At 41.6% G+C, this 13474-nt stretch overlaps 1 protein-coding gene across 1 annotated transcript in view; it reads right to left on the bottom strand.

The window, feature by feature from the left end:
- Positions 1-13474, bottom strand: part of SNCAIP (synuclein, alpha interacting protein) — a 134265-nt gene that overhangs the window by 62194 nt on the left and 58597 nt on the right. The window contains exon 3 of the mRNA XM_010846344.1: positions 3136-3208. Coding sequence (XP_010844646.1) covers positions 3136-3208 — 73 coding nt within the window. The remainder of the gene's footprint in view (positions 1-3135; positions 3209-13474) is intronic.

Raw genomic sequence — 13474 nt, 5'->3', positions numbered from 1 at the left:
CCCCCCCCCCCCCCCCCCTCCACAGCCATACTGGTTTTCTTTTTCTTCTGCATCCACTAAGCTGATTTCTGACTCAGAGGCGCTGCACTTGCTAGTTCCTCTGCCTTGAATGCTCTCCACTGGCTTTCCCATGGCTGGGCCCTAGGAACACTCCCTGATCCCCAAACTCTTCTCTCTTCCCTACTATAAGTTAATTTGTCACAAGCCTCACATCACCTCATCACTATTGGGAATGATCTGGTTTATGTATTCATTTGCTTGCCTTTGTCTGTCACCCCCCAGGATGTAAGTACTTTGAGAACAGGGCCTGTCTATACCTTGTTTATTACCCTGTCTTCAGTGCACAGGACAGAAAACACACAAGTTACTTGAGGAATGAATAAATAAAAGAATGAGTGGCTCCAAGAATAGCTATCTCATCAAAGACTTGTTAATACCAGGATGGACATTACTATTTGATGGCTTACACAGAAAGTGCCTAACGGACTTAAAGGTAAAGAGACACGTCTCTGTTGGGTGGGGTATGTTCACAGTCACTAGAAGTTTAGGGGAAAGTTCCCCCATCCAGAAGACGTGGACTTTTCTCAGGAGCCAGTGTGTCTTCTGCTGCCATGGGTTCGAAAAGATTATCATAACAACGGATATCTGCAAGGGCTCCTGGAGCCAACTCCTCCTAGGTTGTTGAAACAAGAAAGACCTGGGGCCGGGATGGGGGGCCAGTGTGGGGAGCTGGGGACTATTTCTACATCTGAATGCCCATGGAACTCATTGAGACTGGCTCAGTTCTTTCAGAAAGGGAAGGTGAAAACTTTACTATATTGAGATTTCTTTCAAAGGAGTTCACAGATAATTCTACAGTGGTGCTTTGGAGAGATTGATTTTTCGTGTGTTTCTTTTTCTAAGATCGCTCTTGCTCTATTAGGAAGTGTTTTACCAGCCTCCAAATGGTCCATCAAATTGGAGGTATACATGTGATCCCATTAAAGAGGCCTGAGTTTTTCCTTCAAACATTCGTTTCTTGTCAGGTCTAATCATTGGTGATTACCTTGAGCATTGGATGTTTGCTCTGGGTGAGTCTGAAGGCATCTGAACTTGAAATTGGCCTCCTTCTCAACCACAGAAGAAATCTGTAACAGCGCCTATTGTGGAAGTGGCTACAAGTCACATGACCTGGAGAAAAATGGAATAAACCACCCCTAGGAAAATTATTTTTAAAAGTTTTGGTTAATTCACTTAACTTGGTAAGCAAGAAAAACTATTTAACAAAGAACAAATTTTCCACTTCACTGGTGAGGGAAAATGCTAGCTTTTAAAGTTTTAAAATATCCTGAAATTAAATTACTATCCCTAAGTCTAGCTATCTGATAGTATAAGGAATGTATAAGAGAACAGACTCCAGAGACAGACTTCCTGGAGTTTGAATCCCAACTCCGTAATGTAATTGCTGTGTGACTCTGGGTAAGATAATTAACTTCTCTGCTCCGTGCCTCAGTTTGCCCATCCATATAATACAAACATCCTAATGGTACTTAGTTCACAAGGATTTTAGGATTGAGTTAACACAAGTAAAGGGCTTACAGCTGTACCTGGCACATTAAGCACTACTGAAGTGTTTGCTATTAAGTCTTCTTTCTTACTCTACATCTTCAACTTAAAAAAAAAAAAAGAAAATCTTGTATCTCCAAAGTACCTTCAGATACATCACCTAATTTTGATACTAACAGTAGCCTAGCAACACTGGCAGAAAATTTTCTTTTTTATTTTATAGATAATGAGTCACAGGCTCAAGGTGGGATAGAGGGTAAAGGGTTGCATGCTAACTCAGATGGAGGTCTTGGACTCTGAGGCTGGGGGCCTGTCCACTGAATCTGCTGCCTTTGTCACTGATCACAGGGTTCAACTCTAAATCTGGGGATGGCTTTTAAGGAGGCACATTCTGATAAGTCTTGTGATCAAAGCCTCTGTTAACCCCATAGAAACTTGAGTGTGCTTGAAATTAAAAAAAAAAAAAAATTAATGGAGGTAAGCGAAAACTTTCATTTGCACTTCAAACTATCTTCTGTGACGATTCTGACCCAGACAATGAAACATTACTTTCACTCACACAGAAAAACAAAGAGATAAACAAACCTAGATAGACGAATTATTTTCCCCACCTCATCTAAACAAACTGTCGATAGTAAACAAACGATCCAGAAGAAAAGTAAATAAGTTTTGTACAGTTGTTTCAGTTCAAAAGGCCTAGAATTCTCATAGCTGTATAGGTAGAAAGATCTATTTATTTTCAAACACAATGCACCTAATTCAAGGATTATCTTAAGTCTCCCATCATCTGCAGTTCTTAGGATTCTAGTTACTATCAGAGGTCCCACTTTGGCAAGGTTAATGGTGATGCCTTAGAGTAATTAGTTGGAAAAATAACAAACATCATTTCATAGTTTAATGCTATGGTATCATTCCCATCAATATCCTTTTTTATTTTCATTTTTTGCCCATCACAGAGAGAAAAGCAGAGAGGCTTAATTTGATTTTCAGAAGGAAAAACAATCCTGAATGTACTTTTATTTTGGTCGAGGGTGGGGGGCGGTGCAAGGAGAAAAGGTCAGCCAGCTGGTTTTCATCTATATGCCATAATTCTCTGTTTAGTTTACACTATTAAACTCCAAAGCTTTGCTTTAATCTTAACTGTTACAGTATGCCTTACTGCAGATTCTATCATGTCGCATCCCTGATAGGATTTCAGACTTTGGCAAAGCACCATCCCCCAAGTTGGTCCTTGCCATCTGGGTAGTAAACGTATCCAACATTTTTTCATTGGCGCCTGCATCATTATGTTTTGTCACCAATGGTTTCTCGGGTTTGCAGTAAATTGCTGCGTATACTGTGGTTTGGAGCCACCACGATGATCGCCTACATTTATTTGTATACAACTGGGTCCTCATCAGGGCCTCCCTGTCCAGTTAGTCTCTGGAGGATGACCTAACATCTGTTTGTTGGGGGTGGGTGGTGAATGGAGAAGCCATAAAAGAAGAAGAAAACAGAAAGCAGGAGCAACCAATTTGATGGGGGAAGAGATTCCAGGAGGAGTCCCCCACACTCTAAGATGCAGGTTAAAAAGAGATGAGTGAAACTTACCTGATCTGTCTTCATTTTGTGAATCACATCTTCGGCACAGTTCCGGGATGGTCTTGAGTGATGTGACTGAATACTGAACAGGAAGCCAGAGGAAAAAGAGTGTAAAGTAACAGTTTAAAACAAGAGCATTACATTCACTCAACTGGCCAGAAAACCAAAACACAAGAAGTGATACTTGAGTACAACATGTATGTCCAGAAAGTCTAAGTTTACACTAAATGGACTGCTTGGTGATCTGGCTGTAGCCCAGACTCTACCTATAAACATGTAAGTAGATGCAGATTAAAAAGAGGTCTGGACAGTCCTTTAACAAATGAGGTGGGGTATAGCCAGCAGATATTCTATTTCTTCTGCTACTTGTGGAAGATGGATTTTTCTGAACCTTGACAGTTTCCAGAAGATGGCCATAATATTTGCACTCTGAATCCTAAGAGTGAATCTATGTATGGAAAAAAAAAGTCAAGAGGAGGAGCACCCGGCTTCCTACAGCAGCCAGGGTAGCCAGGATCCATCTCTCCTGAACTACAGAAATGTCCCTAATGCTGCCACAAATCATACTATGATCTCCATGGGAAATATCAGGATAATGCTATGAAAAGCGAGAAGAGCACGGTTCTGTTTGAAAGCTCATCTGTTTCACAGATAGATTAGTCTAAATTGAAAGAAACCACCCTTCAGGCTCTGTCCCAGCACCAACTCAGGGGCTGCTATCAGGATGATAGATTATGACATAAAGGGGCATAAAATCAGAGGAGCTACAACAAATGTAAAATCAATAGTTATAATGTATAGGAATGACATTTGATGCCAATTAATCTTTCTTTGGAGAAGGGTGTTTTAAAACAATGTAAATAGGATGAACTCTTTCTTTAATCAAAGGCCAAGTCAGGGACGGTCTTCAATCATACTTTAATTCATAATATATAGCTTCCTAAAAAGTTTACTCCGCACCTTTAAGAACGATGCTCTTATGTAAATGAGCATGGATTCTGAATGACTTCACGTTGCAAAACTGGGAGGGGGATTGAGAAAAACAAAAACATTTAATCTAAAAGAAAAATGATCACGAGAAGCTCATTAGGATTATTCCAGCATTACAAGTGAGGGATGTGTATTTGGGACACATTTGTCTATAGGAAGGTGCTTCAGTTAGCTTGACGTTGACGGATGAAGCAGTGTCTACACTGAGCTCCCCCACGTCCCACCCCTGCACTTTCCATGCAGCATCAGGACAGCAAGACAGAGGGAGGGGCAGTTGGAGCTATTGTCAGTTAGCCAATTGCACATCACAAACAAATTAAATTTCCAGTACTTCCACGTGAAGAATGAAATCCCAGATGACTAATTAGAGAAATGACTCTTACCTGCCTGATGCAATAACATCCTGTTTATGTTGGCTATTCCTCAGAGACTACAGGTGTTTTAGCAAACCCGTTCACATCCTCCAGGGAAGGAGGACGGCCTCTTAAGCCAAAAATGAACTCCATGGAAGTTTTTCCCCTTTTACGTTAAGTTCTCTGGGTGTGGGAGGTAACACAGGTACAGAAGCATTTTTCTTGTTACTAGTAAGTTACCTTCTGTTTCTGGCCAAGTACAAGCTCTCTAAGGAAATCTGGTAGCTTCCTGAGGCCAGCTGGTACAGGTTAAATAATTACACAGTCTGTGATTCAATTAAAACTGGGCCTTTTGTTTCAGCTGCCATCAACCCCATGAAAGCACCCTTTGGCAAAGTCTTACCCTCTCTCTCTTTTTTCCCTGTTCTTCCAAGGCAAAATCTCAGACAGGAAATTTCAGATTGATCATGTTTAAATATAGTCAATGGTAAATTCAATACGTTGCTCAGTGGGCCTAATGGTAAGTATTTGATTTAACTGGGTGTGCTGCTATCTGCATTTCCAGCCACATGCATCCTAACTGCCACCTCCCACCTGTCAGAAATGTCAGAACCTATGATTTATTAGCTGCACCTTCAGCTCCTCCAGAGTGATTGCAAAGGTCCACAGTATGCAATCACTTTTAATTTGATGAGGTTTCCACTTCAACAGCCCACAGGATGCCTGGTTGGTACAGGGACTGAGCTCCAGAGATGAGCCTGGCTGAGCCCCATCCACTGTCTCGATCTGTTTCACTTCTGGTGGCTCTGCCTCTCACCCACAGGCACACAGGAAGTCACTTTTGGGAAGGTATCTATCTTAATTCTTTGGGAATATGGCATTGTAGAAAAAGTCATGTGCTTGCTCCTGGTCATGGAAATAAATAGTAATTGAAGACAAAGATGATGTGTTGGCCAGAAAAATCAAAGTTTGGATAATTATAAGAATATATGGAATGTCAAATTCAGCAATGACTCTAACCTACACTGCAAACAAATCTATAAGAACACACGAGGGAAAAAAAAATCAATTTGTGGATTTGTTTCAGCAAGTACACTGCTCTTTGGATACAAGATAAAACTTAAGAGAGTGCCATACAGATGGTTAAGTTGTGATATGAAGAGATACAGCAGAAATCAAAATTCACAAAACTGACACAAAAAAATAATTTTCATATCTGGGAATAAGCAAACAACCCAGGAAATCTCCTTTCACAAATGCACTGTGATACCATCTGGGAGCTGAGAGGAAAGCTTTCCCAGGACGTCACCCGGGTTCACAGGACAGATGGCTTTTTATAAGGAGCTGTTAGGTCACCAGCCCACCTATTCTCAGGACAATGGCCAGCTCCCAGGGTAGCCATGACTGTTATTTTGGCCCTAAGAGAACGAAAGCCCCGTTTCTGTCCTGTGTCTTGACCTCAACCCAAGCCTTTATATTGTGTTCCCTTGATTCCTATTATCCTTGAGTGACAAGAGAGGAGAGGGGCCTTGGAGATGGCCAAAAAGTACTATATTTCCTATCTCTGTGTTGCATTCTAATTTTTTCTTTTTCTAAGCATCTTTAGAGGAAGCAATATTTTTGATTCAAACTTCTTTTCCACCCCTCCAGCATGCTCCAAGGAAAGCCCCCGCCAAAGACTGAACAGTTGCCTCCACTTCTTCCATGTCCCTGTGCATTCAAAGTTTAGTTTCCCTTCAGTTCCTTTACTCCGGGGCCTCCTTGCCTGCAACACTTTCTTCTGGCTGGGCAAATGCTACTGCTCCTCAAGGCCAGCTCCTCAAGGCCAGGGTTTCACAGAGTTCTACATTCTCTGCGAAACCCTGCCTGATTGCTTCAGCCCTGACTGAACATACTCTTCCTGAAAAATTAGTTAATTATTTAAAATTGAAGTATAGTTGACTTACAATGTTGTGTTCACTACTGCTGTGTATAACAAAGTGACTCAGTTTTATACATATACATATATACACACATTCTTTCTCATATTCTTTTCCATTGTGGTTTATCATAGGATACTGAATACAGTTCCCGCCAAGGACTTTGTAGTTTATCCATTCTACATATACCAGTTTGCATCTGCTAATCCCAAACTCCCAATCCAGCCTCTTCCAACCCCCTCCCTCTTGGCAACCACCAGTCTATTTTCTGTGTCTGTGATTCTATTTCTGTTTCATAGATAGGTTCATTTCTGCCATGTTTTAGATGGATGCAACTAGGGACTATCATGGGCTTCCCTGGTGGCTCAGCTGGTAAAGAATCTGCCTGAAATGCAGGAGATCTGGGTTTGATCCCTGGGTTGGAAAGATCCCCTGGAGAAGGGAATGGCAACTCACTCCAGTATTCTGGCCTGGAGAATTCCATAGACTTTATAGCCCATGGGGTCACAAAGAGTTGGACATGACTGAACAACTTCCACTTGACTTCACTTCACTTTTCAGGGACTACCAGGCTAAATGAAGTAAGTCAGAAAGGGACGCTTTTCTGCCCTTGAAAAGAAAACCTTGTCGTGTGCTCTGTCATTCCCCTGTGCTGTGTTGGCTCCCACATGTGCCTGAGGGAAAGGATGATGTCTTTAGTATATATGGATGGCACACAACAACTTATTCATGGTCTGAAATGCTAAGCTATACACACATATGATTAATCCTGGGACATAATATTATAGACGGTCAAGCAAGTCCTTTCATATTTAGGTTGTGAGTGGGAATTCCTTCCATGCTTCTGTACTTGCTCTAAAATTACTTAGCTTTCTAAAATGTAAGTTTGACTAGGGTGCTTCTCAGTTTCAAATCTTCAGTGGCTCTGCCCTGCCCCTAGAAGAATGATCAACAGGCCTTAGCATGGCATGGGCAGCCTTCCATGAGCTTGGACTCATCTCTCACCATTGTCCTCTTCTGGTTGCAATAATACTAAGTTTCTTGTGGATCCCTCATAATATCTTCTCTGATCCTCCCAAGTGGAACTTACCTCACCTTTCAAAGTGTGGTGGCCAGACCAATGGCATTAACACCATTTACGAACTTGTTAGGAATTCACATTCCTGGGCCCCACCCCAGAAACTTTAAGGCAGGGCCCAGCAATCCAGGAAAGACTGACAGCAGGAAGACAAGGGGGCGACAGAGGATAAGATGGCTGGGTGGCATCATCAACTCAATGAACATGAGATTGAGCAAACTCCAGAAGGTAGCAGAGAACAGGGAAGCCTGGCATGCTGCAGCCCATAGAGTCGTAAAGAGTGGGACACAACCGAGCTGCTGAACAACAGCAGCAATCTGTGTTTTTACAAACCATTCAGGTGATTCTGATGCCTAGTAAAGCTCAAGAACCACTGTTCTTTCTTTCTTTATCTTGGCCATATGTTCAATACAGAATCCATCATGTGACATTTCATCTATACCTTTACATAATGTCTTTCTCTGCTTCCTGAGGGTATGGACAATATTTTATTTACCAGATACTAGGTACTTACTGAACTGAGTAAAATGAAATTTTCCTAGGAAGCTCATGATACTGGTGGCAATACTAATACTAATAATGGTAGTGCTAATTTATATAGCACTAATCTTAAGAAACCATGTGCACGTTAGTCGCTCAGTTGTGTCTAACTCTTTGCAACCCCATGGACTCAAACTCATCAGGCTCTTCTGTCCATGGGATTTTCCAGGCAAGAATACTGGAGTGGGCTGCCATTTCCTTCTCCAGGGCATCTTCCCTGGAGAAGGACCAGGGATCAAATCTTCCCGACCCAGGGATGGAATCCAGGTCTCTGCATTGCAGGCAGATTCTTTATCCTCTGAGCCACTGGTAGTATTCAGTAATATTTATATAGCACTAATCATGTTAGAAAATGCCATACCTACCAGTCTAGCAATGTAATCAGGACATATTTAAAAGAATAAACACTTCTAATATATTCACAGCATGAATGGCAGCTGATGCCTTAGCCTTTTGTACAGAGACAATGGATTTGGAGCCAGAAGCTCTGGATTCAAGTCCTACTTCTGACATTTATTAACTCTGTAGTTCTGGGCAGAGAAATCATTTCTAATCTCTGAAGCTCAGTTTCTTTATTCAGAAAACACAGATAATCAGATGAGATTATGTAAGTGAATCTGCAAGCTATAAAATGATGTGAAATGTTCTGGTCTCTTCTCTCTAATTCATCTTCCTTGTGTGTACCACAGCTCTTCCCTCCTCATCTTTGTGCCTCTCATAATTCGCAGTTCAGGAGATCAAGACTTGAGAACTGATGAGCCAGGAAGAGGGGTGGCCAGGCTGGGACTAGAAAGGAAAGGAAGGACAGCCCAGCCTGTCTCAGCACTTTATTTCACTTCTTTGGTCTTTCCTTCCAAGAGAACCCATGCCCAAGAACAGACACTGAAACTCAGCTTCACAAACTACACAGAGTTGCTATGGTGTTAAGATGATCCTACACATCCCAATGTTGTCACTCTGCCATGCAAAACAGTTTGAACGTGCATGGGATTCATAATTACAGGCTGTGACTTCTACACTGGGCTTTGGGGACCTCTGACCACCCTACATACTATTCAGGGCTGAAAGCTTTGGCCCTTGCTCCTGAGAACTGGAGCCAGTTGGGTGAATGAGCAGACATTACTCAAATGGTCATGAGCCACAGAAAATGAAAGAACTAAAATCCTAACACTTTTTCAAGCTAGAGACTTTTAAGCAACTAAGGCCACATTGAGTTTCCAAAAGAAATAATTAGGCCAGTCATCCAAACAACTATCCTGAAATTCGTGGTTTCTCACGTAGCTTTCCAAAATGCAAGCAGGCATCTACACAGTCACACACTAAAAATGACAAAAATGTGTACAAAGCTGGTAGGGAAAGCAAAGGCACACAGCTGAACAGAGACTTTCAGAAGTGCAATATTTTCCTAAAACTGTGACCTCCTCTCCAATGGCCCAACTCAAGGCAGCAGCATCCTGACTTCACGCCCTCCCTAACAGATCGTGCTCTGTTTTCCCTTCTCTGGGGATGTGGTGCTCACACTCCACACCTTCATCACACTAGCCTGCTGTTACGGCTCAGAACTCATTCTCTCCCATCTCCTTGGACTCATGCTCTCTCCTTCTCTCAGCCACACTCTCAACATCAGCTCTCTCCTCTGATCCTACAGAATTAAACAAGCACCCCCACCGCCTCAAGACACACTGCCTCCTCAGCTGGTCATGGGTGGAGTTTCCTGCTCAGGTGTTCACAGCCATCGTTTTTTAAAGAATTGCCTTGGTTCCTGTCTCCACTTCCTCAGTTCTGCATTCACTCCTCCAGCCACAGCGCTGTGGTATTTGTGCCCTCACCCACAGGCATTGCTCTTATTGTGGCCACCAGTGAGTTTTAACTGGAAAATCCAGGGGCACTTTTCAGACATTGCTCTTTCTAATCACCTATTTCCCACGCTTGACCATTGTAAGTGGTCCTTTACATTCTTTAAATCATCACTCCCCCTCTTTCTATCTCCCTAAGTTTCCTCTTTGAAGGAATATCTTTGAAAACTTCTTTCCTGTCTTCTTTGGAGAAGCTTCTTTTTCCTCCTTCCTCACAGGACACACTTCTGCACAGTTCCTTTCTTGGGACATTCTTCCCTTTTCATATTCTATGCTTCTCAGGTGACCTTACTGATTCCCACAGTTTCAACCATTAGCTCTACATAGTATAGACACTGGTCATCTACATATTCATATATATATCCCATGCATGGAAATTCCTAAATAGATGGGAATACCAGATCACCTTACCTGCCTCCAAAGAAGCCTGTATGCAGGTCAAGAAGTAACAGTTAGAACTAGACATGGAACGGTTTAGTTTAAAATTGGGAACGGAGTACATCAAAGCTGAATATTGTCACCATGCATGTACAGTCCATGGGGTCACAAAGAGTCGGGCACAACAGACTGATTGAACCAACCTAAGCAGAGTACATCATGCGAAATGCTGGGCTGGATGAATCAGAAGGTGGAATTGAGATTGCAGGGAAAAATTTCAAAAACCTCAGATAGGCAGATGATACCACTCTAATGGCAGAAAGTCAAGAGGAACTATAGACTTTCTTGATGAGGGTGAAAGAGGAGAGTGAAAAAGTTGGTTTAAAACACAGCATTCAAAAACTAAGATCATGGCATCTGGTCCCATTACTTTATGATAAATAGATGGGGAAAAAGTGGATATGGTGACAGATTTTCTTTTCTTGGGCTCTAAAATCACTATGGACAGTGACTGTACCATGAAATTAAAAGATGCTTCCTCCTTAGAAGAAAAGCTATGACAAACCTAAATAGCCTATTAGAAAGCAGAGACATCACTTTGCTGACAAAGTTCCGTATAGTCAAACCTATGGTTTTTCCAGTAGTCATGTACGGATATAAAAGTTAGACCATAAAGAAGACTGGGTGCCGAAGAACTGATGCTTTTGAATTGTAGTGCTGGAGAAGACTCTTCAGAGTCCCATGGACAGCAAGGAGATCAAACCAGGTAATCCTAAAGGAAATAATCCCTGAATATTCATTGGAAGGACAGATGCTGAAGCTGAAGCGCCCAAACTTTGGCCACCTGATGTGAAGCGCTGACTCACTGGGAAAGACCCTAATGCTGGGAAAGATTGAAGGCAGGAAGAGAAGGGGGCAACAGAGGATAAGATGGTTAGATGTCATCACTGACTCAATGGACATGAGTTTGAACAAACTCTGGGAGATAGTGTAGGACAGAGAAGCCTGGTGTGCCACAGTCCATAGGGTCACAAAGACATAGGGTTGGACATGATTCGGTGACTAAACAAATCCCGTGTGTGCATGCTCAGTCACGTCCGACTCTTTGTGATCCCATGGATGTAGCCCACCAGGCTCCTCTGTCCATGGGATTTCCCAGGCAAGAATACTGGAGTGGGTCGCCACTGCCTTCTCCAGGGGATCTTCCTGATTCAGGGATTGAACCTGCATTTCCTGCATTGCAGGAGGATTCTTTACCATTGAGCCACCTGGGAAGTCATATATATCTCAGTCTGTTTTAAATATATAATTCTTTCCACCATTCAGACTCTATTAAAGAAAATTATTATAAATTATCCTATTTTAAATGCATTTGATTTTTGCTCTTACTCCTTGTTTTTATCCTATGTTCCAAGAGGTATTTAAAAAATTGATGTGTCAAATTCTTCCATGCTAAAACACTGCTTGCTGTTGGTATTTGGGAAAACTCAGTAATTCTCTCTGACCATATTAGAAGTACACCAGGAATGACTCTATTGTAACGTTAATATGTACAGTCAGACAAAAGATGAAACTCCACATTGGTGAAGGGACGATGAGACCACAGAATTGAATGATCCTCTTCTACTGCAGGCAGTGGTTGTGGATGGGAAAGGACGTGGGTGAATGAGTGTGGCTATAGGCGACCAAGGGGCTGAGGTTTTTTTTCATTTTTCAATTCAGTAGTTACATACTTGGATTCTATAGCTAGACTGCACATGTTATAGCCTGACTTCACCATTTTCCAGCTAATTAATCTTAGTTACTCAATCTCTGCATATTACAAGTTTCTGTAAAATAGGTACTAATGGTATCTACATCAGAATGTGGCTGTGAAGATTATGAGGTAATAATGAAAAATATCAGGAATGGTGTCTGATGCATAGCATGTGTTCAAAAATTGTTAGTTATCATTATTATTTAATTAAAAAGTATAAAAATGAGCACTTAGAAATGAAGCTAAAATAATGGTAACTATTGAGGCAAAAATTACAAACTATGAAAGATTTAGAAAGCAAGTTATCTTACAGTAGAGCAGATGACCAACTACAAGCCTTATTTGACTTCAATGATTGTGTACTTTTAATTGTGGGCCAATAATCAATCACTACCAAAATATAAAGACTGACTTCAAGAATGGCGTTTGATACTATAATTAATTGTGACCTAATATTTAAGTTAACCTGACATTTCATAATATGCTCAACTGTTATCACAGGGTATGGTAAACTCTGTGAGAACATAGGATACATCTGTGTCATTCACCTCAAGTCTAGAACCATACCTGGTGCACTGTAAATGTTTAATATATGCCTGTTGAGTAGACTTGTATAACATGTACTTGTTCATAAATGGTAAACGGTTTGTATAAATAATCCGCATAGTCAACTTAATAAGTGTCATGACTTGGGCAAGATGAAAACTATTTCCAGAGTAAGAGAAGGGCAAAACAGTAAATCAACCAATTATTCATTCTGCTAGGAAATCACTCCATATCTATAAGATTGCTCTCTACCTTCTTGGGTAGGGATGTCAGTCAGGTCCAAGTTTGGCGTCTGGGGACTTGGGTTCTAGGCCTGCACTCTAACACTAGTTATGGGACATAAATTTGAAATTAAATTTTGCCTGGATTAGATTATTTTTAATTCCTTTCCTGGCAGGTATTAAGAAAATGGTAAGACATATATAATATGGTGAGCTGGAGAAGGGACCAATGAGAGGTAATTGAGACTTGGATACAGGACACTACAAAAAGAACACTGCCAAAGTTGGGGCATTCCGAAGAGCTGATGAAACAAATCCTACTGAGAAGCACTTTAGAGAAGTTTGAACGGAAATAAGAGCAGGGTGATGGCTCGAAAGGGCAGGGACAGCGAAGAGATGGAGGCGATCTGAGGCCCCTAAACGTCTTAGTAACCTTCTAGGAAGCACCAAAGAAAGATAACAGGGTTTTAGAGCCGTGCTAGAGAGGAAGGACAAGCAAGGTCCTCTGTACCTTGAGTATCTTTCTAAGATTTTTTTCACACCTAAAACTGGAACAAAAGCTGTACTCTTTATCCACCCCGACTCAGTGCCTGGGTCCATGTGATAAGCCCGTTGGGCCCTTTCTCAAGGTCTCCCACTACCCTGAAGCACTTCTTGGTCAGAATGTAAAGAAATCTGGAAAGTGTCAGTGGGATGAGTTGAGCAAAAGGT

Source organism: Bison bison, unplaced genomic scaffold (assembly GCF_000754665.1).
Source record: "Bison bison bison isolate TAMUID 2011002044 unplaced genomic scaffold, Bison_UMD1.0 scf7180017864235, whole genome shotgun sequence".
NCBI classification, from domain to species: Eukaryota; Metazoa; Chordata; class Mammalia; order Artiodactyla; family Bovidae; genus Bison; species Bison bison.
The sequence above is the reverse complement of the archived record's forward strand: the minus strand, read 5'-3'. Positions and strand labels throughout refer to the sequence as shown.